This window comes from Plecotus auritus (genome assembly GCF_963455305.1).
Source record: "Plecotus auritus genome assembly, chromosome: 3".
Taxonomy (NCBI): Eukaryota; Metazoa; Chordata; class Mammalia; order Chiroptera; family Vespertilionidae; genus Plecotus; species Plecotus auritus.
This window is the reverse complement of record NC_137772.1, coordinates 168,971,206-168,994,289: the sequence shown is the minus strand read 5'-3', so window position 1 is coordinate 168,994,289 and position 23,084 is coordinate 168,971,206. Positions and strand designations below refer to the sequence as shown.

At 47.0% G+C, this 23,084-nt stretch overlaps 1 protein-coding gene across 1 annotated transcript in view; it reads left to right on the top strand.

Moving 5' to 3' along the window:
• KIF5A (kinesin family member 5A) overlaps positions 1 to 22,550 on the top strand; it is a 34,828-nt gene extending 12,278 nt beyond the window's left edge. Inside the window, exons 2-29 of the mRNA XM_080659779.1 lie at positions 2,072 to 2,159; positions 2,253 to 2,326; positions 2,746 to 2,850; positions 3,098 to 3,146; positions 3,559 to 3,614; positions 3,860 to 3,947; positions 4,422 to 4,546; positions 6,198 to 6,302; positions 6,473 to 6,621; positions 6,743 to 6,891; positions 7,207 to 7,382; positions 8,617 to 8,685; positions 9,056 to 9,262; positions 9,573 to 9,719; positions 11,288 to 11,476; positions 11,853 to 11,970; positions 12,324 to 12,388; positions 12,495 to 12,604; positions 12,978 to 13,079; positions 13,607 to 13,667; positions 13,906 to 13,977; positions 14,137 to 14,241; positions 17,295 to 17,511; positions 17,698 to 17,851; positions 18,154 to 18,236; positions 18,580 to 18,607; positions 19,084 to 19,198; positions 20,258 to 22,550. Coding sequence (XP_080515905.1) covers positions 2,072 to 2,159; positions 2,253 to 2,326; positions 2,746 to 2,850; positions 3,098 to 3,146; positions 3,559 to 3,614; positions 3,860 to 3,947; positions 4,422 to 4,546; positions 6,198 to 6,302; positions 6,473 to 6,621; positions 6,743 to 6,891; positions 7,207 to 7,382; positions 8,617 to 8,685; positions 9,056 to 9,262; positions 9,573 to 9,719; positions 11,288 to 11,476; positions 11,853 to 11,970; positions 12,324 to 12,388; positions 12,495 to 12,604; positions 12,978 to 13,079; positions 13,607 to 13,667; positions 13,906 to 13,977; positions 14,137 to 14,241; positions 17,295 to 17,511; positions 17,698 to 17,851; positions 18,154 to 18,236; positions 18,580 to 18,607; positions 19,084 to 19,162 — 2,970 coding nt within the window. The 3' untranslated portion in view covers positions 19,163 to 19,198; positions 20,258 to 22,550. The remainder of the gene's footprint in view (positions 1 to 2,071; positions 2,160 to 2,252; positions 2,327 to 2,745; positions 2,851 to 3,097; positions 3,147 to 3,558; positions 3,615 to 3,859; positions 3,948 to 4,421; positions 4,547 to 6,197; positions 6,303 to 6,472; positions 6,622 to 6,742; positions 6,892 to 7,206; positions 7,383 to 8,616; positions 8,686 to 9,055; positions 9,263 to 9,572; positions 9,720 to 11,287; positions 11,477 to 11,852; positions 11,971 to 12,323; positions 12,389 to 12,494; positions 12,605 to 12,977; positions 13,080 to 13,606; positions 13,668 to 13,905; positions 13,978 to 14,136; positions 14,242 to 17,294; positions 17,512 to 17,697; positions 17,852 to 18,153; positions 18,237 to 18,579; positions 18,608 to 19,083; positions 19,199 to 20,257) is intronic.
• The last annotated feature ends 534 nt before the right edge of the window (positions 22,551 to 23,084 follow it).

The window sequence follows — 23,084 nt, the reverse complement described above, 5'->3', positions numbered from 1 at the left end:
ATGATTCTCTCTCATCATTGATGTTTCTATCGCTCTCTCCCTCTTCCTTCCTCTCTGAAATCAATTATATATATTACAAAGAAATCTTAGTGTGGGAAGGGATATATATATATATATATATATCATGTCCCCCAAACTCTGGTGTCCATAGACTTAAAGGTTTATAATTCAGTTAAGTAAAGATGGGCTCTGTAGTAAAACAATTTGACAATTAAGTCATAGTCGCTTTATACTGCATGGCAGGAAAACAAGACTGAGAAAAATTTTTAAAATATATTTTTATTGATTTCAGAGAGGAAAGGAGAGGGAGAGAGATAGAAAATCAATGATGAGAAAGAATCATTGATGGCTGCCTCCTGCCTGTCCCACACTGGGGATTGAGCCTGCAATCCAGGCATGTGCCCTGACTCGGAATCGAACCGTGACCTCCTGGTTCATAGGTTGACATCAACCACTGAGCTACGCCAGCTGGGCATGACTGAGAAAATTGTCATGTGATGGAGAACAAGCATAGTCTCATTTAATCTTACCAGAAATTTTCCCTTTAAAATTATTAGATATCAAATGTATTCTTTGTCTCCTTGGGTTGTGAATATTTTGGTTTTTTTTTGTTAATCCTCACCCAAAGGTATTTTTTCATTGATGTTTAGAGAGTGGAAGGGAGAGGGAGAGATAAAGAGAAACATCAATGTGAGAGAGATACATCGATTAGTTGCCTCCTGCATGCACCCCGACTAGGGCCAGGGAACCTGCAACCAAGGTATATGTCTTGACCAGTGTGAATGCTGCAACCTTTTGCAGCAAGGATTCAGGATCTGGAGAAGGGGCTGCATACAAACGGATACACTAGACAAGAAATTTAAATTTAGAAGGCATGGGGGAGCCAGGCGGAGACCTTACTCTCTAGCAGAGGGGCTCTCTGAAACCCCGGACCCAACATCTTTTATTTAGTTGGATACACATTTGCCCTTTAGGAATGCAAACAGGCATATCAATGGCAAAGTTAAAAAACAATAAAAGGATTATCAGGTTAGAGGATTACCTTCCAGGGGACTTCTTGCATAATTATGCTAACTACTTGTTGGTCTTAGCCTCCGGCAGACCAGAATCAAACCTGGGACCCTTCAGTCTGCGGGCCAACACTATCTACTAAGCCAAACTGGCTAGGGCAATATTTTGTATCTTTAGCATTCTTATCAGCACCATGATTTATAACATGTTACCTGAATTAAGCAAAGTACCTGTAGGTCTGAGTGATTTGCTTCATAATTTCTCTTTACTTAAAGCTAATTCCTTATGGGTAGACCCATATTTATGATTTCATATAATCCTAAGGGAGCTGTGTTAATGTTTCCATAACATCTTAGCAGCTCAGTGTATGTATATTTCAATAGGGAACTCTCTCTCTCTCCATATATACTTTGTATCTTTCACTTAATACTTTTTAAAAATATATATTTTATTGATTTTTTATAGAGAGGAATAGAGAGTTAGAAACATCAATCAGCTGCCTCCTGCACACCTCCCACTGGGGATGTGCCCGCAACCAAGGCACTTGCCCTTGACCAGAATTGAACCTGGGACCCTTCAGTCCACAGGCCGACACTCTATCCACCGAGCCAAACCAGTTAGGGCTCACTTAATACTTTTTTAAAGTCTTTCCATATCAGGACATATGGATCTATTGAGGAAGATATTTTTTAATTCAGGTAGATTTTTAATATTAATGAATTGTCTGCACTCTTCATAGCCTATGCCCTGTTTTCTTTTCCCATTTGGTTTCCCAGGGTAGGGGGTCCAAAGTAGTGGGGCACTACATCATGACACCCAGACTGAGGTCCCCTCACACAATCTCACTGGGTGACACTCCTCAATGGCACCCTCTACCACATGGACACAACTCTTGGCGTCGATACTAAATTTTGTTTTCTCTCGTTTCCCTCGTCGCCATGGTCATCCATGCATATGGATGGTTGAAGAACGAGTGCCTCCTCAGGCTGATGGGTGAGGTTTCAGTATTTCTTTTCCCTCACTGCCTGCTGAAGTCTGCCATCTTTTGTTTCCACTCCAGGGAAAGCCCTATGTCTTCGACCGCGTGTTCCCCCCAAACACGACTCAGGAGCAAGTGTATCATGCATGTGCCATGCAGATTGTCAAAGGTAATGGGTGTATTTTTGAATGTATTTGTTTAGGCTCCCCATTCTCTACCTCACTTCTCTCCACCAGTCCTCTTTCTCTGCCGTCTTTTCCAGATGTCCTTGCTGGCTATAATGGTACCATATTTGCTTATGGACAGACATCCTCAGGGAAAACACATACTATGGAGGTGAGGGTCTTATATCCATGGAGGGTGAGAAACTGGGGGTGATAATAGGAGACAAAGAAATCTTAGTGTGGGAAGGGCTAGGACTCAAGGGTTGCCTGGTCCAGAGGTAGCTAAGTCTAGAGGATGAACTGAGGAGCAATGATCAAGTGCAAGTCAATGCAATCCCTTCGGCCTGCTGCAGTTTACCCTCCTCTCCACTACTCCAGTTTTATTTTTTTGATCTAGAAAAGCAGCAACAATGAAAGTTCAAAGGGCTATTCAGTTCTGTCTCCTTCCACAAAAAGGTAGACATGGCAGTGACCATCTCCTAACTTAGGATGGTTCCTATCAACTATTACCTTCGTGTTCACCTGCACACCTCTGAGTTGTCTCATTCTTCCTAAGCTCCAACCTTATTCTAGAATACTTTTACTCCCCAGGGAAAGCTGCACGACCCCCAGCTGATGGGAATCATTCCTCGAATTGCCCGAGATATCTTCAACCACATCTACTCCATGGATGAGAACCTTGAGTTCCACATCAAGGTGATCAGGGCATGACCTCTGGGCATCTTCAGATGGGGACTGGGAGGGGAAGATCTAGTATGAGCTCACTGAGATCCTGGGCACCCCAACTTACTCTCTCTTCTGGTTACCTCAGTTCTTCTCCCCTAAGATATTTTCTTCTGCTCTTTTCTTCCCACTACTATTGTTGGAGCAGGTCACATTTAAATTACCTGCAAATTAAAATTACCTGCACTGTGACACTTCATACTCCTTTCTCCCTAACCAGGTTTCTTACTTTGAGATTTACCTGGACAAAATTCGTGACCTTCTGGATGGTGAGTGGTGTTTAACCCCAATGGATGGCCAGGGGTGTGAGAAGGGCAAGGAAAAGAAAGATCACATTGCTCTTGGGGTTAGGTACTGTTTTTCAAGATGCAGAGGGCACAGAAGGCACACACATCCATACCTGTGTCCCTTGACTCTACTCACCAAGATTTCCAAAAGCTAAAAGGGTCAAAGGATGAGCTCAGTTGCCCAGGCCTGCATATAAATAGTCTGAGACGAGCTGGACCCCTGGGGCTGGAATCCTGGAGAAACCCAGTCTTCAGTTTGTGCAGGGAGTTTAGGTTTCACAGGGAGTCTTGTTCCCTTTTGCACATAGAAGAAACCACCATCTGGACTACAGGCTGCAGCGGGTGGGGGGCAGTGGAAATGCTGGCCTTGCTCACCTGTATTGTCTTGATTCAGTGACTAAGACAAATCTGTCTGTGCACGAGGACAAGAACCGGGTGCCGTTTGTCAAGGTGAGAGGGGGGATAGGGCACGCACTGGGGCCAAAGTATTCCAAGTGTGGGTGGATATGGAAGTAGGATAGACCAGGGACCCAGAAGTTGGCGGGTGGGTCTCCTGGAGGGGTGAGATGTGCCAAGCCCAGGGAGGGCCTGGGGGCTTGGAAAGGTCATTAACTAGAAAGGTTATTTTGTCAAAGTGCAGGTAATTTAATTTGCAGATCAAAATTTATGGGTTATTATCCATTTGCCCCCTGCAGGGTTGTACTGAACGCTTTGTGTCCAGCCCAGAGGAGATTTTAGATGTGATTGATGAGGGGAAATCGAATCGTCATGTGGCTGTCACCAGTGAGTGGGGATTTAAGGGGCTTTTGACTCTGGGGTCCGCCTCCCCTCTGTGCCCGTGGGGATTGAGGGACTTGTGAGAGAGCAAGGGAAAGTGTCCTCCAGAGAAAAAGGGACCCTTTTTAAAATATATATATGTATTTTTAATTGACTTTGGAGAAGGGAGAGGGAGAGAGAGAAACATCAATGATGAGAGAGAATCATCAATTGGCGGCCTTCTGCACACCCCACACTGAGGATCGAGCATGTGCCCTGACCAGGAATCGAACCATGACCTCCTGGTTCATAGGTTGATGCACAACCACTGAGCCATACCGGCTGGGCAAGGAGGGACCCTTTTTGTGCAACCCTGCTGCTTAGGAAATGTGGTGGTGGGACCCTCTCTCTTGGTTGGTAGGGGTAGTGGTCAGGCAAAGCCCGGCTGAGGGCTTCAGTCCACAGGTTGGTACTAGGACTGTTTCTCCCTTCCTCCTGCAGACATGAATGAGCACAGCTCTCGCAGCCACAGCATCTTCCTTATCAACATCAAGCAGGAGAACATGGAGACTGAGCAGAAGCTCAGTGGGAAGCTGTATCTTGTGGACCTGGCTGGCAGTGAGAAGGTTAGGGTCTTGTGGGGGTCAGGTGGGGAGGGAAGGAAGCCTTGGGGGGAGGTGTCCTTTTCTTAAAATCAAACTAACTTTTGATTGAGACATAATTCATATTCCATAAAGTTCACCATTTAAAAGTGTGTAATTGAGTGGTTTTTAGGATGTCTGCAAGGTTGTGCAACCGTCACCCCAAATTCCAGAACATTTTCTTTTTGTTTTTTAAATATCTTTTTTATTGATTTTAGGGAAGAAGGGAGAGGGAGAGAGAGATAGAAACATCAATGATGAGGGAGAATCATTGATTGGCTGCCTCCTGCACATCCCCTACTGGGGATCGAGCCTGCAACCCAGGCATGTGCCCTTGATCAGATTGAACCTGGGACCCTTCAGTCCGCAGGCCAACGCTCTATCCACTGAGCCAGACCAGCTAGGGCCAGAACATTTTCATCACCCATTAACAATCCCCTCCCTGATCCCCTGGCAACTACTAATCTACTTTCTTCTTCTTCTTTTTTCCACCCACTTTAAATTACAATGGTATTTTATTTTTTAAATGGTCACAAGATTTGACACTTCTCACACACACACACACACACAAAAATATATATATATATATATATATATATATATATATATATATACCACTAATAAATAACAAAAGTGGAAATACTTATCAAAGTTACAACAGACTTAATGTTTAACTGAGAATCACTTCTACAGAGTAAGACTCTAAACATACCAGACAAACCAATATTTGTTTGGAATAAAGTGTGTAACTTTCTTAATGTATGGGCTTATAGACGAGTTTCCATGTGGTCAGGGGTATGGTCATAAAACCAATTTTAGCACAGTTGAGCATTAGACTAAGTTTCAGTAGTCTACACAAGATGTTAAGGAATGCCCCCTATAAAAAACTAAAACTTGAAGACTTTTTTTCAAGAGTTACCAATATCCAGTAAATGTACATTCTTACCTGAAAACGCCAAAATTAATAGGTGCTGGTATTCAGATCTGATGTCTCAGGTTTTATGACTGACATATCTTAATGCTCCTAGACTTTGGGGTGTACAGAGCAACAATCTAAAATTTGTTTAGAATATAGGGAAAATTAAGATGAGGTGGGCATACATTTCTTAACTATGCCAATAACCCTCAATTCTTCATAGGGATAATCTACTTTCTTCTTCTTTTTTTAAAATGTATTTTTATTGAAATCAGAGAGGAAAGGAAAGGGAGAGATAGAAACATCAATGATGAGAGAGAATCATTGATTGGCTGCCTCCTGCACACCCCCTACTGGGGATCGAGCCCGCAACCCGGGCACGTGCCCTTGACTGGAATCGAACCCACGACCCTTGAGTCCACAGACCAAAGCTCTATCTACTGAGCCAAACCAGCTAGGGCTATTTTCTTCTGGATGGGTTTGACTTTTCTGGACATTTCACATAAGTGGGATCATATAATAGGTATAATATGTAGGTGGGAGGGGGTGGTCTTTAGCAAAAGAATTTAGAGGACTAGAGGAAGGGCCTTCTCTGTTTTCTGTCCTTTTTCCATGTCCTCTCCCTTCTTTGGGCTGAGCCCCCTATATAGAAAGGAGGTGGCGAGAGCCCTCTCCCTTTGCAGTGGCTCATGACACACTTGTCCCTAAATGCCCTGATAGGTCAGCAAGACTGGAGCAGAGGGAGCCGTGCTGGATGAGGCAAAGAATATCAACAAGTCCCTGTCAGCTCTGGGGAACGTGATCTCTGCTCTGGCCGAGGGCACTGTGAGTGTCCTCAGGTCTCCTCACCCTCAAGCTCCCCCTCATCTCCCACCTTCCCCTAATGCTGCCCTTTAACCATGCCCCTATCCATGGATTTCCCGATCCCTGGTCCACCACTCTGCTTTCCGATTCCCCTGTTTATTTTTCTCATTCACATCTCCCTCCTCCCCCAGAAAAGCTACGTTCCATATCGCGACAGCAAAATGACACGGATTCTCCAGGACTCTCTGGGAGGAAACTGCCGGACAACTATGTTCATCTGTTGCTCACCGTCCAGCTACAACGATGCGGAGACCAAGTCCACCCTGATGTTTGGGCAGCGGTCAGTGGCAGGGTCCCCAGCTCCCTGCCCAGCCCCTGCCGCTTTTGCTCGCCAGCATCAGGCCAGCATCAGGCAAACCGTAAGGGAGATCTCCTCACCTTGATCCCCTCTCCTCACCCAGGGCAAAGACCATTAAGAACACCGCCTCAGTGAATCTGGAGTTGACTGCTGAGCAGTGGAAGAAGAAATATGAGAAGGAGAAGGAGAAGACAAAGGCTCAGAAGGAGACAATTGCAAAACTGGAGGCTGAGCTGAGCCGTTGGCGCAATGGTTAGAGAGGCGTTCTGTGGGCAGGAGAGGTGGTGGGAGGAGGAGGGGGCTTCGGGAGCCAGAGAGCCCTGTCTGGGGTGGTGCTTAAGGGCAGGCCAATCTCCCAGGAGGGCTGTGTTCATGGAGAGGTGCAGTGGAGCCATCATCAGGGAAAGGGGGAGAGCCTGACTACCATGTCCCCTGACCCCCGAAAAGGTCCACTTAGCAAGAGTGATGGAGGCCTGCAGGTCTTGGTGCTGAGCAGTGAGGGAGGAAGGACAGGTGGATGCAGCTTTCCCTTCTCCCACCCCTCACTTTGTTCTGCCCCTTTGCCAGGAGAGAATGTGCCTGAGACAGAGCGTCTGGCTGGTGAGGATGCAGTCCTGGGAGCAGAGATCTGTGAGGAGACCCCTGTGAATGACAACTCCTCCATCGTGGTGCGCATCGCGCCTGAGGAGCGGCAGAAATACGAGGAGGAGATCCGCCGCCTCTACAAGCAGCTGGATGACAAGGTAAGGACAATCGGGCAGGGCACAAAGATGAGCCCAGTGGAAGAAGTGAGGGATTAAAAAATTATGCCCTAGACGGTTTGGCTCAGTGGATAGAGTGTCGGACTGCAGGATCCCGGGTTCGATTACAGTCAAGGGCACATACCTTGGTTGTTGGTTCCTCCAGCCCTGGTCAGGGTGTGTGCAGAAGGCAACTAATTGATGTGTCTCTCTCACATCAATGTTTCTCTCTGTCTCTCCCTCTCCCTTCCACTCTCTCTAAAAATCAATGGAAAAATATGCTCGGGTGAGGATTAACAAACAAACAAAAAATTAGCTTATACTGCTCTATATGATTTTAAGAGGGGTAAATGCTCATTATTGAAAATGTGGGAGATAAATACAAATACATAGAAGGAAATTAAAATCACCCATCATCCCACTCTTCAGCAATAACATTATTAATATTTTGCCTTTTTCTGTGTATATACCATGTATTAGTAATTGAAATATACTGTATATGTAACTGAATTCGATTTTTTCATTCAGTATTCTGTCTTGAGCAATTTCCTACTTTGTTAGCAATTCTTCATAAAACTATTTTTTAAAATATATTTTTATTGATTTCAGAGAGGAAGGGAGAGGGAGAGAGAGAGAGAAACATCAATGATGAGAGAGAATCATGGATTGGCTGCCGCCTGCATGCCCCACACGGGACTGAGTCCACAACCTAGGCATGTGCTCTGACCTGGAATTGAACCATTAATCTCCTGGTTCATAGGTCGATACTCAACCACTGAGCCATGCTGGCCAGGCCATATAAGTATTTTAAAATGGCTGCCTAATGGTCTGTGTATTAGAATGTATTTAACCATTCACTTATTACAGGGCTCCTACTTTTTTTTGGTATTGTTTGTTTTGCTATTATAATGATTAACTTTGTGTGAGACTTTGCTTTTGAATGATTTGGATAGAAGGTAGTGATAGAGTGGGATTTCTAGGTTAAAAGATAGGAATATTTTAAGGCTTTTGCTATGTACTGTCAAGATGATACCAACTCCCAGGAAAAAAGGAATTTAAAGTGAGGGCAGGAGTTGAGGAAAGAAACTGAGGAAATCCAGACGTCTTCTTAGGATATGGTGTTTTGTGTGTTTTTCAAACTCAAAACCTAAACTATCTGGATTGTACTTGGATCCCGTCTCTCCCTCAAACCCAAAGGTTCATCCCTTCACTCCATCTTCCCCCTTGCCTCCAACAGGACGATGAGATCAACCAGCAGAGCCAGCTCATCGAGAAGCTCAAGCAGCAAATGCTGGACCAGGAAGAGGTAATGGGGAGGAGGGAAGACATGAGAGGAGAGGGGGTTGTGTTCGTCCCTGGAAGGCATAGAAAGGACCTTCTTACGGTCAGATGGGAGAAGGGGCATTCTGCTAGGGTTTAGTCACCCCAAAACTATGGAGGTCTGGGGACTTAACTGGGGCTTTGCTTAAAGCTCAAATTGTGGCATCTCGGTGCTTCTTCATTCTGTTGCCCTATTTCTAAGAAGCCTAAAGCCCACTTTCTCTTGACTCTTACTTTGGCCCTTGCCTCTCTCCTAGAGCTATGCCTGGGCAGGGGGCTCAGCTTCCCTAGAGCAGGGGCCACAGAAGTGGTCACTGGCAGCAGACTCCCTCACATGCCTCCCCTCTCCCTTGAAGCTGCTGGTGTCCACTCGAGGAGACAATGAGAAGGTCCAGCGGGAGCTGAGCCACCTGCAGTCAGAGAATGACGCTGCGAAGGATGAGGTGAAGGAAGTGCTGCAGGCCCTGGAGGAGCTGGCTGTCAACTATGACCAGAAGTCCCAGGAGGTGGAGGAAAAGAGCCAGCAGAACCAGCTTCTGGTGGATGAGCTGTCTCAGAAGGTGGTGAGTGGCCGACTGGGGTCCAGGAGCTCCCTGGCCTCAGGACATCCTCTACATCCAAAGGGACTATCGCTTCCCTCCAGGGCTGCACTGTGTTTGCTCCTTTGCACTGGTGTTCAGTGTGTTGTGAGACCCTCCCACAGCTGCTCACTGCACTTTGTCCTTCTGATCCCTCTCTCTTCCAGGCCCTTCCGCAGGGCCTGTGTTCTCTTCACAGAAGCCATCAGGGTCATGCATGAAGGGAGAGGCCTCTGCCTGGGCGGGGGAGGGTAACAGGAAGATGGCGATGGGATGACTGAGGGGCTGTTCCCAGGCCACCATGCTGTCCCTGGAGTCTGAGTTGCAGCGACTGCAGGAAGTCAGTGGACACCAGCGAAAACGAATTGCTGAGGTGCTGAATGGGCTGATGAAGGACCTGAGTGAGTTCAGTGTCATCGTGGGCAACGGGGAGATTAAGCTGGTGAGTGGAGAAAGAGGCAGCAGTTTTGTTCAGGTCTTTTCTGTTCTGGGCATTGGTGGGAGATGCAAGACAGGAGAATCCGGGCTGTCAGGGATACTGAGAAAGGCGGGCCACGGATCCAGGAAACACGCCCTCAAACTAGACCAGGTGGGCAAACTTTTTGACTAGAGGGCCACAATGGGTTCTTAAACTGGACCGGAGGGCTGGAACAAAAGCATGGATGGAGTGTTTGTGTGAACTAATATAAATTCAAAGTAAACATCATTACATAAAAGGGTACGGTCTTTTTTTTTTTTATTTCAATAGTTTTATTCATTTCAAACATTTTAACAAGAAGAATGTAAACACTAATTATTATAATTTGAAACTTCAAAAAATGGAGGAATCATAGCACAATAACATACCTTATATTGAAGATGGCAAAGGCAAAATAAAATTGCCTAACAAAGGAAAGGTACAAAAGCCTTTCAAATTAAACTTAAATATAATAAAATAATTTAAAACTAAAACAAATAGAAAAGAACAAAATGTGTAAACAGTAAATTAAACATTTTCTTTAGTGCAACTTCCAAATTATGCCCGGGACGTAGATGTAGATGGCAATGTAGACTGGGTTGAAAGGTTTTTGGTCTTTAAAACATCAACTTCAGTGGGAACAGTGTTGTTGGTCTCCTTTTTAGCTAATGCTCTGATACTGTGCTCTCCAGGGGCGTGTCTCCCTACATCACCACGATAACGTGTCTACGCATTCCCAGGGTGATGTCGGAGGACGCGTCCGCGGGCATTACAAGGAGCCTCTGGAAGATTGATTGAGAGGTTGTTCCTTCTACTGAATGGGCGGATATAAATCCGCCCACTCAGAAGAAGGAGCTGCAGCCGTGTTTCCCGACGTTGCCATGTTAACACTGCTGCTGGTGAAGGAGCAGAGGGGAGAGCAAGAGAACCCTTTGGCTCCGTGGGCCGGATAGAACAGCCGAACGGGCCGGATCCAGCCCGTGGGCCGTAGTTTGCCCACGGCTGAACTAGACCCAGGAAAACAAGTAGAGGCTTGCATAGACTCTACTGAAAATATACCTCTAAAGGGTGCTAAGTAAAGAAGCAATGGAACAGCATATGAGACCCATTCCCTGGCATATGTGGTCAGTTTGGCTCAAATAAACTTATTAAAAGTTTCTCTTAAAAAAAAAAAAAAAAAGAAAGAAGAAGCAATGGCGATGTGGTTATAGCAGAAGTTAGAGATGGGGGCACTGAGTGAGAAATGATATATGCAAACCTGTGACAAGGACAATGACCCATGTGGGTGATCAAGCAGAACTGTTTGATTGAAAAAGAAAATCATATTGCTTTATAAGATGGAAGAGGGTGACTGTTGGGACTGGATCTTTGAATGCAGGTAGAGGGATTTAGTGTGAAATGCCAGGTGATAGAGAGCTCCTGAAAGTTGTTCGGAGAATACCTGTCCCACCTGAGTCCCTATGCATGGGTGTGTGCGGGGAGAAGCAAAGTGGAAGGGAATGGATAGGAGGCTTCCCGCAGCAGAGCACCTCTTCCCTCCCTTGGCCCTTCAGCCGGTGGAGATCAGTGGGGCCATCGAGGAGGAGTTCACCGTGGCCCGACTCTACATCAGCAAAATCAAATCAGAGGTCAAGTCTGTGGTCAAGCGGTGCCGGCAGCTGGAGAACCTCCAGGTCGAATGCCATCGCAAGATGGAGGTGACTGGGCGGGAGCTCTCATCCTGCCAGCTCCTCATCTCCCAGGTGAGTGCCAGAGGTTCAGAGCCTTTGGGTGCTGTGGGAGAAAGAGCGTGACTCTGGTTATGAGATAAAACTTCTAGCACCTACCTTTATGTCAAGTGCCTAGGGCCAACTGAAGTCAAGGACAGAAGAGCTGGGGTAGCAGGGGAGGGTCTGGGTCAGAGAAGTGAAGGTTCAGCAGGGATACTGGCCTCTAAGCTGATGGGGTCTAAAGAAAGGGTCTCTAGAAGCATGGGACCTGACTTTGCATCCTCATGGAAGGCATAGCAGAAGCAGAGGGCCTGGGGAGAGAGCTGGAGTTTACAGAGGTCTGTGCTGCCCAGAATGGTGACATTTGCCCCATCCATCCTCTTCCTCTCGCCAACCCTTCCCCCACCAGCACGAGGCCAAGATCCGCTCGCTTACGGAATACATGCAGAGCGTGGAGCTAAAGAAGCGGCACCTGGAAGAGTCCTATGACTCCCTGAGTGATGAGCTGGCCAAGCTCCAGGCCCAGGGTGAGGCCTTCTTAAACCTCCAACCCATCCATCCTGGGATATGAGATCCCAGAGCGGGCAGGGAGTTGAAAGTGACAAACATCGAAAGAAACCACCCAACTGCACACTCCCCCAAATGAAGACCAACTCACATGCTACTTAGCAAGTTTTTGCATGTAGCTTATTGTAACTAACCATAAACACTCCGTTGTCTCTGTCCCTGCTATATCCAACTGGGCTGTCCTAACCCACAAGAACATCTCCGTGGGCCCATTCTGGGTAGATGTGCCCTGCCCTGCCTTGAGGTCTGGTCACAATGTGAAGTTCTTCCTGGTGGAGGTAGGTGCGGTGCAAGCTGTCTTTCCCTCTTTTAGAAACTGTGCATGAAGTGGCCTTGAAGGACAAGGAGCCGGACACACAGGATGCAGACGAAGTGAAGGTGAATAGGGAAGGTGTGGGATGGCAGGCCTGGCAGGGCTGTGCTGGCCCTCACTGAGCTGGTGTTGGGGAGCCTGGCTTTGAGCTTGGGATGGTGTTGTTTGTAGAAGGCCCTGGAGCTGCAAATGGAGAGTCACCGGGAGGCCCATTACCGGCAGCTGGCCCGGCTCCGGGACGAGATCAACGAGAAGCAAAAGATCATTGATGAGCTCAAAGAGTAAGAGTTCCCGAGGGCGGCTCTGGTCTCTACCCGGTCCTCTTGCCCAGCTGTGCCCACTCAAATGCTCCCTTGGATCCTATTCCTTAATTTCCATGTGTCACTCCCCCAACAATGACATGACTTTGCAGCCCAACTCCAGGAGGTACAGGAGTAAGGCCTCGTCCCAATCCTTGAGGCTCTTCTGACTAGATAGCTCAGGGTTCCTTTCTCTGTCATGGAAACAGTGGCCTGAGCCTGCCTATATTTGAAGGGAGATGCATCAAATCTAACTGGACTCACTCGTTCAAGAAGGAAAATGCTTGAGGATTGGTCTTCCCTTTCTCCGTTATTCACATCTTTTTGTTGTCTCCATACCTCTTGCCCTCCTCAGCCTGAACCAGAAGCTCCAGTTAGAGCTGGAGAAGCTTCAGGCCGACTATGAGAAGCTGAAGAACGAAGAACAGGAGAAGAGCACCAAACTGCAGGAGCTGACGTGAGTGCCCGGGGCACCTGCAGATCAGCAGCCACAGAGGCTGACTGCGACTCAGCCGCTCCTGCAGAGGCTGGGTGCAGTGTAGATGTGAATATGGTGACCACAGAAAGCAAATGCCTCAAAAGAATAATTTGATGGGGTAGGGAAGGGGAAAAAAAGGAGACTTTCAGAAGTGACCTCTATTGAATATCAGCTGACAGGGAAAGATGTTTGTGATGTTCTGTTAAGTGTAAAAAGCAGGTTACAAAACAGTATGTTAATGGTCCCATAAAATATTTATGGGATGTACACGAATAGAAAAAAAGAGTCTGGCAAGACAGACATCAAAATGTTAATGGTGGTTTGATCTGTATGTAGTAGAAACATGGGCTTTTTATGAAACTCATCTTCCTTATCTTTTTTCCACCTTTTCTAATTTCTGCACAGTGAACATGGATAACTTGTATAATAGGTAATTAAAAAAATGTAAAAGGAAAGGAAGTGGGAGGAGAATCCTGAGAGAATCTTCTGTTTTGCTCCTCCCCCAGATTTCTGTACGAGCGACATGAGCAGTCCAAGCAGGACCTCAAGGGCCTGGAGGAGACCGTTGTGAGTGGTTTCCTTCTGTGCTGAGTTCATGGGGTGGAGGGGGCTTCGTCTCTTCCCCCGATTCTTTCTATCCCCGTTCCTCCTGCCCTCGGCAAAGTCAGTCTGTGGCATAATTAGGACACCTCTTTTCCTAAAGGATGAGTGACTCACCTGACTGGATAGACTGAAAGGTCCAGTAATTTCAGAGTAAAAGGTTGACCTGGTATTTGGCTACCCCAGGTCAAATCTTTCTTTCCAGGCCCGGGAACTCCAGACCCTCCACAACCTTCGCAAGCTGTTCGTTCAAGACGTCACGACTCGAGTCAAGAAAGTGAGTGCCATCCTCGCTCGGGCTCTTCCTAGCCCCCATCTCCTCCTCCTGTTCTCGGGTCCTCCAGCCCGTTGGTCTCCTGTGGGCCGGCTTGGCCTGGTCTGGGTGGGACCTGTTTGGCTTCAAGACAGCCACGTCTTTCCCTCTGTCTTTAATCAGAGTGCAGAAATGGAGCCCGAGGACAGTGGGGGGATTCACTCCCAAAAGCAGAAGATTTCCTTTCTTGAGAACAACCTGGAACAGCTTACAAAGGTTCACAAACAGGTAAGAGTGGGGGGAAGGAGTGAAGACAACTCTTGAGGCCAGGTGCCTGGGATACCAAATCCCCAGAGGCCCCTTGGATATAGGAAAATCTACTTGCATGTTTTCCTTACTTTTCCCACTAATCCCTTCTTTATACCAGATTTGGTTCCACTTTTACCTTTTTCTTTGTTCCATGCCTGTTTTCCCTTCTCAAAGCTCCCAACCTGCCTTTGCGCAAGTGGAATCCCCGGCCTATGTTGTGGAGTGAAAGGTTGAAATAGATAGAGGTTTCAGAGGCATAGGCTGTAACAATACACAAGGGATGCTGGTCCGATTTTAGCCAGAGATAGAAAGCAGCGAGACACGAAGCAGCCAGGGAAGTTGGGCTTTTTCACAGGGAGAGACGGAGAGAACTCCATCTGCCTAGGCCTGGAGCAGGCATGCAGGGAAATTCAATGATGCCCTCTAGATCAGCGGTCGCCAACCCTTTGGACCTCATGGACCACCAGTGGTCCGCAGACCACCAGTTGGCGACCGCTGCTCTAGATGGCCCATCCAGCCCCAGTCGGCCCTGTGTATTAAGTCACTGCTTCTCTGTCACCCTCCTTGCTGCTGCGGTTCCTTAGGTGGATGACTGGGTGTCAAAGGTATGGGGTGGGGAGGTAGATGGGCAGTCCAAAGGAGTCAGGACAGGAAATGTTTGGTGCAGACAGAGCCAAATAGCTGAGCCTTGAAGACAGGTGCAACAGTCAGTTGGCTCTTTTAACTGATTCATAAAATAAACCCCTACCTCTACTTTATTCCCTTCCTTTCAAATCCACTTTAAAATTCCATATTCTCACTAAATTGGACCTTAAACTTCTTTTCCTCTCAGTACACCGTCCAGCACATATAGTAGACACTCAATACATTTAAAAAAATAATGACAAAAATCACAGAACTGTGAAGGTAATGACAAAAATCACAGCCCTGTGGTAGTCTGCAGGGTTTGTTCTATTTGAGCTTGGAGAGGATTTTGCTACCATCTCTTTCCCTTTGCTTATTAGAAAAATATATAATTTTATAGGAAAGTTGAAAGACGGAAGAAACATTTGTTATCAGTTCTGCCATTCTTTTTTTTTTTTTTAAATATTTTTTATTGATTTCAGAGAGGAAGGGAAAGGGAGAGATAGAAACATCAATGATGAGAGAGAGTGGTTGATTGGCTGCCTTCTGCACACCCCCCATTGGGGACCGAGCCTGTTAACCCAGGCATGTGCCCTGACCGGGAATCGAACCGTTGACCTCCTGGTTCGTAGGTTGATGCTCAATCACTGAGCCACCCGGCTGGGCCACTGCCATTCTTTTTAATTTCTGCGTGTTCACTTTCCTTCTCCATCAAAATGCATATTATATTGCCTTTCCCACCAATTTTTTTTCCTTTTTTAAAAACATATATTTTTATTGATTTCAGAGAAAGGAAGGGAGAGGGAGATAGAAATGTCAATGATGAGAGAGAATCATCGATGGGCTGCCTCCTGCATGCCCCCCACTGGGGATCAAGCCCGCAACCCAGGCATGTGCCCTGACTGGGAATCGAACTGTGGCCTCCTGGTTCATAGGTCGGTGCTCAACCACTGAGCCACGGTGGCCGGGCCAGGGGCTAGGGCTGGGCAGTTCTTTGCTGTAGGAGCCACCCTGCCCACCAAATATTTTTATTGTAAAATACACATAACAAAATTTACCACTTTAATCATTTTTCTCCGGAACTCTTTTCATTGTGGAGAACTGAAACTCTATGTCCACTAAACAATAACTCCTCCTTCCCTGCTCCCCCAGCCCCTGGCACCTGCCATTCTCCTTCCTTCTCCATGATTTTGACCACGCATAGAAGTGGAGTCATACAGTATCTGTCCTTTGGAGACTGGTTTATGTCACTCAGCATAATGTCCTCCATGCTCATCCATGCTGTGGCATACGTCAAGAAACCACAGGCTGTTTCTTCCGCCCTGCCCCCAGTCCCCCAGTCCCCCAGTGAAGACTGTGCCTCTGCTCCAAATCCCAAATTCCAAAAGCTACTCACTCACAGGAGAGAGGACTCCTCAAAATTTCCTACCTCAGCGGAAACAAGGCTAAAAAGGAAAATGAGATGTAGAAACTTCTTCATTAATCGGATCTTAAACGGCCAAGGCTACAGCCCCATTAAACTAAGTTATTGCCCCAGCAAAACACTGTTTGTAATCTGTAAACTGTCCAAAATTAAAGGGGTACAGAAGTATTTCCAGCTCTGTCCATTCTCCCAGCATTGACAGTCTCACTGATTTCCCTGCTGTCTTCCAAGGCCGGCTCTTTGGCCAACTATAGTGCCCCTGGTCACGTGTGAGGCCCTGTAAAAAGGTCAGGACATCTCTTCCGGCTTCAAGGTGGCTGCTACCTGTAGCTTAATTTAAGTGGGGGAGGGACAGCTCAGGAAATCCTTGACTGTGAAGGTAATGAGCACAAATGTTTGTGAATCTCAAACATTTTCTTTCCTTCCTATGGAGCATCATGTGTATGTGTGGGGGTAGGAGGGGAGGTGGGGCTCCTGTATTCCAGCTTCTGCTCTTGCTCTGCACTGTACCTCACCTGCACTCAATGCCATATCCACCCTCCAAACTGCTACTGTGCTGTTGCTGCCCCACCCTGTGCATGCCCATAAAGCCATCCTGGGTGAGGGGGTGCCTCATCCCCATGGTTGCCCTGGGGCTGTTGGTTTGGCACAAGCTGGGAGATATTGGGGAGGGGAGCATCTCTAGGCCAGGAGGAGACTGGGACAGGGCGCTATCACAGGAGTTCTGGGCTACAGTGGAGTTGGCACATTTTGCTGCCCAGAAAACAATGTGACGTTTCATAACGCCTGACCATCGTTTGCGCAGGGAGAAGGGAAGAAGTTAGGTAAAGGGAATGAGGCTTTTGGGGAAACAACGTGGTCTCCATCTCCTCTGACGCGATTTTTCTTTATTCTCTCTCCCCACCTGCACCCCACACTCCACTGCTGGCTCTGTCTTGGGCCACCTGCCTTTCTTTCCGCCTCTTCCCTTGGGCTCACCCCGCAGCTGGTACGTGACAATGCAGATTTGCGTTGTGAGCTTCCTAAATTGGAAAAACGACTTAGGGCTACGGCTGAGAGAGTTAAGGCCCTGGAGGGTGCACTGAAGGAGGCCAAGGAGGGCGCCATGAAGGACAAGCGCCGGTACCAGCAGGAGGTAGACCGCATTAAGGAGGCCGTTCGGTACAAGAGCTCGGGCAAGAGAGGCCATTCTGCCCAGATTGGTGAGTGGGGAGTGGATGGCAATAGGTAAGGTGGGGTTACCTCCTGGGGAAATTCCTAAGTATCAAGCAACTACGTTATTGGTTTTTACTCTACCTGCCCACCCCCAACCATACCCCCCAAAGTATAAAAGTAAATTATCTTATAAGCAACTCAGTTCAACTCCAACTTTCCTTTCTTTATTACAGCTAAACCCGTCCGGCCTGGCCACTACCCAGCATCCTCACCCACCAACCCCTATGGCACCCGCAGCCCCGAGTGCATCAGTTATACCAACAGCCTCTTCCAGAACTACCAGAATTTGTACCTGCAGGCTGCACCTAGCTCCACCTCAGATATGTAGTGAGTGACCAAGGGCATAAGCTGGAACCCCAACCCAAGACCCTATAAGGCATAAGGTTTGGTCAGTTATTGGGTGAGACTTGATTCTTCTCCTAAGTAGCTTCATTAATTCTTTCTCATTAATCCTTAGAAGGTGGGCATCTGCCTTCCCAGCCTGCCACCATGTTTGTTTTCTATTCTCTGGGGAGTGGCAGGGTGTATGGCTCCATCCCTGAGGGTGTGGATGTGTCCTTGGCATAGTGAGGGCAGGGGGCGGGGGGTGAGGTGCCAAAGGCTGCATCTCTCTGCTCTGCTCCATCCAGTTTTGCAAACTCCTGTGCCAGCAACGGGGCCATGTCTTCTGGAGGCACCTTGGCTTCCTACCAGAAGGCCAGCATGGACAACGGTGAGTGAGAAAGACGGGTCACCAGCCTTTAGGATCCCCAGGGCAAGTCGAAAAGTATAAGTGACCCTGTACCTACAGCTTGCACACTGCCCACCCCTTCAGGGGCTTGGATTCTTATAAGTAGATTCCTCCCATTACAATATCTGTCCCCGCCCTTACCTTCCTTTTCCCTTCTCCTCTCCTGCAGGAGGGTCCCGGGAGGGCCCAGATGGCAGCGAGGCTCCAAAGAGTGTTACTTTTCTCTCTAAGGAATTAGGATGAGAGAGGGTTGGGGAGACTGTTTCTAATGCCCAATCTCCTTTTTCTTCTTCTAATCCTGTGTTCTCAATGATGATCTCTTTAGGAAATGCCACAGATATCAACGACAACAGGTACACCCGTCCCCACTGCTCTTGGGTTCTCTGGGTGGGACCAGAAGAAATGACTAAATGTCCCTCATGCCCTAGTTAGAAGTTCCCTGGAGCCTTCTGGGGAAGGAGGAGGAAATGAGAATCTTTCTTGCCATCACTGTGTAGTCCAGGAGATCCAGTCCCTCCCCTGCCTCGATGCAGAATACTGCCCCCTCCTCCAATCCCATCTGAGGCTTCTCTCCATCCCAGGGATGGGGGTTGGTGGGAAATGCTACGGACACCTGATGCCCTGGTTTCTCTCTTACCTCTGGGAACTTTGTGACCTTGAGCAAGTCAGTTCCATCTCTCTGGCCTTGCTTTTCCCTGTATTCCTGTAAAACCAGAATAGCCCCTGCCCTTCACTGCTTCACAGGAATGCTATGAGAGCAAAGTGACAGCAATGCTTTCATTTGTATGGAGCCGACAGTGCTGTGATTATGCTGGGTCTCTTCTTCCAGGAGTGACCTGCCATGCGGCTATGAGGCTGAGGACCAGGCCAAGCTCTTCCCTCTCCACCAAGAGACAGCAGCCAGCTAATCTCCCACACAGACTGCTGCGTACCTGCACTTTCAGGTAGCTTCAGGCCTCTTCCTCTGACCAGCCTCAGGTTGCCTACTTTCTTGCCCTCACCTCTTGTTTCTTCCACTTTTTTAATAATCTCAAAACTTTTACTACATAGCTGTCCCCAACTCCTGCCTTTCCCTTGTAGGGGCCACATTTGTGCTCCTCCAAGTCCTCTGGACGCTCACCTCCCTTCCCCCTTATACTTTCCTTTTGGCCAAAGGAGTAACCAGTGTACTGCCTTTCTGCCACTAGGGGTCACTGCCACATGTTAAAAGAAGTGAGAGGGGGTGGATTCAGAGCCACACACAGGACAGGGAACTTGGGTAGATACCTAGAAGATTTTGGGAGATCATCTCAACCCTCCCTCTGCCTCCACCTTAAAATAATTTTAGATGGATAGGTATTTTCCAAGACATCTCCAGTAAAGGAGATGTTTGACTTATTCCTGCACCTGTGTCCTATTCTCCTTATATCTGCATGTTACCAATGAGTTCTAGGAAATACCCCCAAGAGTCTAATTTTTTGTTAGAGGAGTGTTAGCACTCCTCTCTCATCTTGCTCAGTGGAGGTGGAAAACAGCTGTGTCTCCACCTCCAAGCCCCGCTCCCTTCTCCACCTCAGGCCCCAGGTCCTCTTCTGTAGCAGCACAGGCACCTTCTTGGTTCTTGTGTGTCACCAAGCTCCTCGCCATGATGGCTTTAAGGCCCAGAACTGGGTACTGTGATCCTGTTTTATGGTCCACTTTGGGTCCTTGGAGAACTAGAAATGAGAGAACACAGCCAGTCTCTTACTGGGCTGCATCCAAACCGAGCCCTCTTCAGGGGTTTTTCCAAGATAGTAGGCCAGGCACATGTAGGCAGAAAGGCATGAGAAGCAAAGAAGGAGGAATGGGGAAGGAGGAGTTAGGAAAATCTGGATTGGAGGAGGAGGGGTTGGGAGGATAGTGTCCAGCTGTTGGTATTAAAAGAAACAGAACTGTAAACCAAAGTCTGTACAAATGTCACCCTGTCCCTATTCAGTGGCTGGGCCGCAGGTGGTTGCTCACAACCTCTTTCTCTTTCTCCCCAGTTTCTAAGAGGGACTGAGGCCTCTTCTCTCAGCATGCTGCCAACCTGTGGTCTCTGATGCTAACTCCCTCCCCAACCCTTGTTGTTCGACTATACTATGTTTGATGTCTTCTCTAACTCTGTATCTCTTTGTATCGATATATCAAAAGCTGCTACTATGTCTCTCTTCTGTCTTACTCTCTAAGTATCTAATGATGTATTTAGCAATTTCTAAACATAGTATACCCTTCTCATTTGGGGGAATAGGGAGGAGGGCAAATGTCTCTTCTTTCTCTCACATATGCGTCTCTCACACTGTGTGGTGTTAGTCACGGAGATGATAAAAGGTAAAACGGGAGCTAGAGGGTTGTGACCCTTCACACACACACACACACACACACACACACACACACACACACAGAGCCTTAAGCAGAAGAATGTCTTAACATCATAAAAAGATACAGAAATAGACTCTTCTTCCTCCCTCCTCTTTCACATATAGCACAGGGGAGGGTAAAGTGGGAGGACTACTAAGTTACATGTAGAATTTTCTTCATACACCCTTCGCCCGAATCGAGGGATTCCAGGTGTGCACCTCTGCCCTTGAAGTCTGCCTTTTGCCTCCCTCTTCCTGTTCTCTCCTGGATGACTAAGAACAGAGATTGCTCAAGGGACCACTTCCCTTTCTCCTCAAAACTCCTTTTGATATTCTTGACCCCAGAGTTCCTGACCAGAACCTACAGTGCTTTGAAATATTTTGAAAGGTTGAGGAGGCAGACCCTTCTGAAAGTCAAATAGTTGCTCATCTGTCCATGGTGATATTTACAGGCAAGCATAGTCAAATGAGTGCTTCTTTGGGTTGAGGGTGAACAGGCTGGGAAATTCCTAAGTATTTTTGCCATGGTGATGAGCTGGGTTCCTTTTTCTGCCCCATATTGGGATGCATTTCTTCCCATCTCCACATTTTGGTTTGGGGGCTTCCAGTTCATTGGCAAAATGTCTATCTTGCGATGCCTTTCTTTCAAGCTGGAGCCTGCCTTTTCCCCAATATACACGTAACAAACTTTTTTTTTTTTTTTTTTTTACCAAGAGTTCCTTCTATAATATCCCCATCTGGTAAGTGCACTTTAAAGAAAGGGGCAGGGCAGATTTTCCAGAGGTGGAGGAACCCCAGGGCTGGAACTGGGTGTCTCTTCCCCCAAGCCCCTCAACCCCCATGTAATGGATAGGACTATTGTTTTGGTTTCAGACGTCTTTTCCTTCTACATGGTGCTAAGGTGGTTTTCCAGGTAACTGCAGGGATGGAGAATGGAGGTCACAAGCCAGTCCAAATTAAGGAAGTCTGATGCCCAAATATCCAGTCTTATCGAGGATGGAAGAACAGGATCCGCCACCAGCAGGGCAACCATCCCCTAGCTTCTAAGTAAGGAAAAAAAGCTCATTGTGAGAGGCTGTGTTAGCCCAGGACTCCTTCAAGGAAAGAAGTCCTTTCTCCCTTTTAGCAATTAAGGAGAAATGCAGTGGGGAGGGGAGAAATGCCAGAGGGATGTGGAATAAATCCAATGCAGTGATATTCAAACATTTTTCAAAAGAAATCTTATGTAGAACCCTAATATAAAAAATTACTGAAAGTGATGCAGAGCTGGGCAGTTTGCATTTTCTTTGTTTGGTAGTAAATGCTTCCCTCGTTGAGGAGTCCTTGAACAGTCCTAAGAAACTTTGAGAGTTCTGTAGAGTAGTTTGAAAACCACTGCTCTGAGGAATGCAGTTCAATCTGACTTCCCTGTCCTAAGCTTGCAACTCATAGCAAAGAGGGAAAAGGTGGGTGGATGAGCCATCCTCTCTCGGAGACCCAATTGGGGAGGAAGAAGATACCTGTGCACCTGTAGACTTGTGCTAATATTTGCCAGGAGGGCATTTAAGAATCCAGTGGTTTTATATAATCTTGCCACCAAATGATTCTTTTAAAACACATAAGAGAATGTGAAGGTGTAGGGCAGATGCAGAGGGAGGTGACAGAGGAAGCAGCCTTCTCTTTAGCAAGATGTAAGAGAAATATAATTCACTTACATTAATCAGAAACAGCACACACACAAAGCCTTCACCAGAAGGCTCACTCTACATCTTCCTCCTCTCCCCGACACTCACTGCATCCCTTCAGAGAGCCAGGGTTACCACAAGGGGCCCCTGGCCTGCCCACTCACATCTGCCAAATGTTGCATGCCAGTGTGGAAGACAAACCAAAATGCACAAACCCCAGTGTGTATTTATTTGATGTACATAGATACCTTTAAAATAAAATAAATTCAATAATGGCTGTATGGTGGTGTAAATCTTTTCCCTCCCCTGTCTCTCCTTTCCTTGCATATTATGGCATTTGACAGTGTGGTATATATCCTTCCAGATGTTTTTCTATATATTTACACACAGAGTGTTTTCCCCCCACTTGACAATATATCCTGGGAATCATTCATGTCAATATACATAGATTTACCTTATTAAAACATATATATATGTGTGTGTGTATATATATATATATATGTGTGTGTATATATATATATATATATATATATATATATATAATTTCATATATTTACCATATAATTTTTTGTTGTTGTTAATCCTCACCTGAGGATACATTTTCATTGATTTTTAGAGAAAGTGTGTGTGTGTGGTGGGGGGGGAGTGAGAGAAAAACATCGATGTGAAAGACACATCAATTGGTTGCCTCCAACACACGCCTTAACCAGGGCTGGGGATTGAACCTGCAACTCAGGTATGTGCCCTTGTCTGGGAGTCAAACCCGTGACCCTTCAGTGCTAGGGTCAATGCTCTAACCACTGAGCACA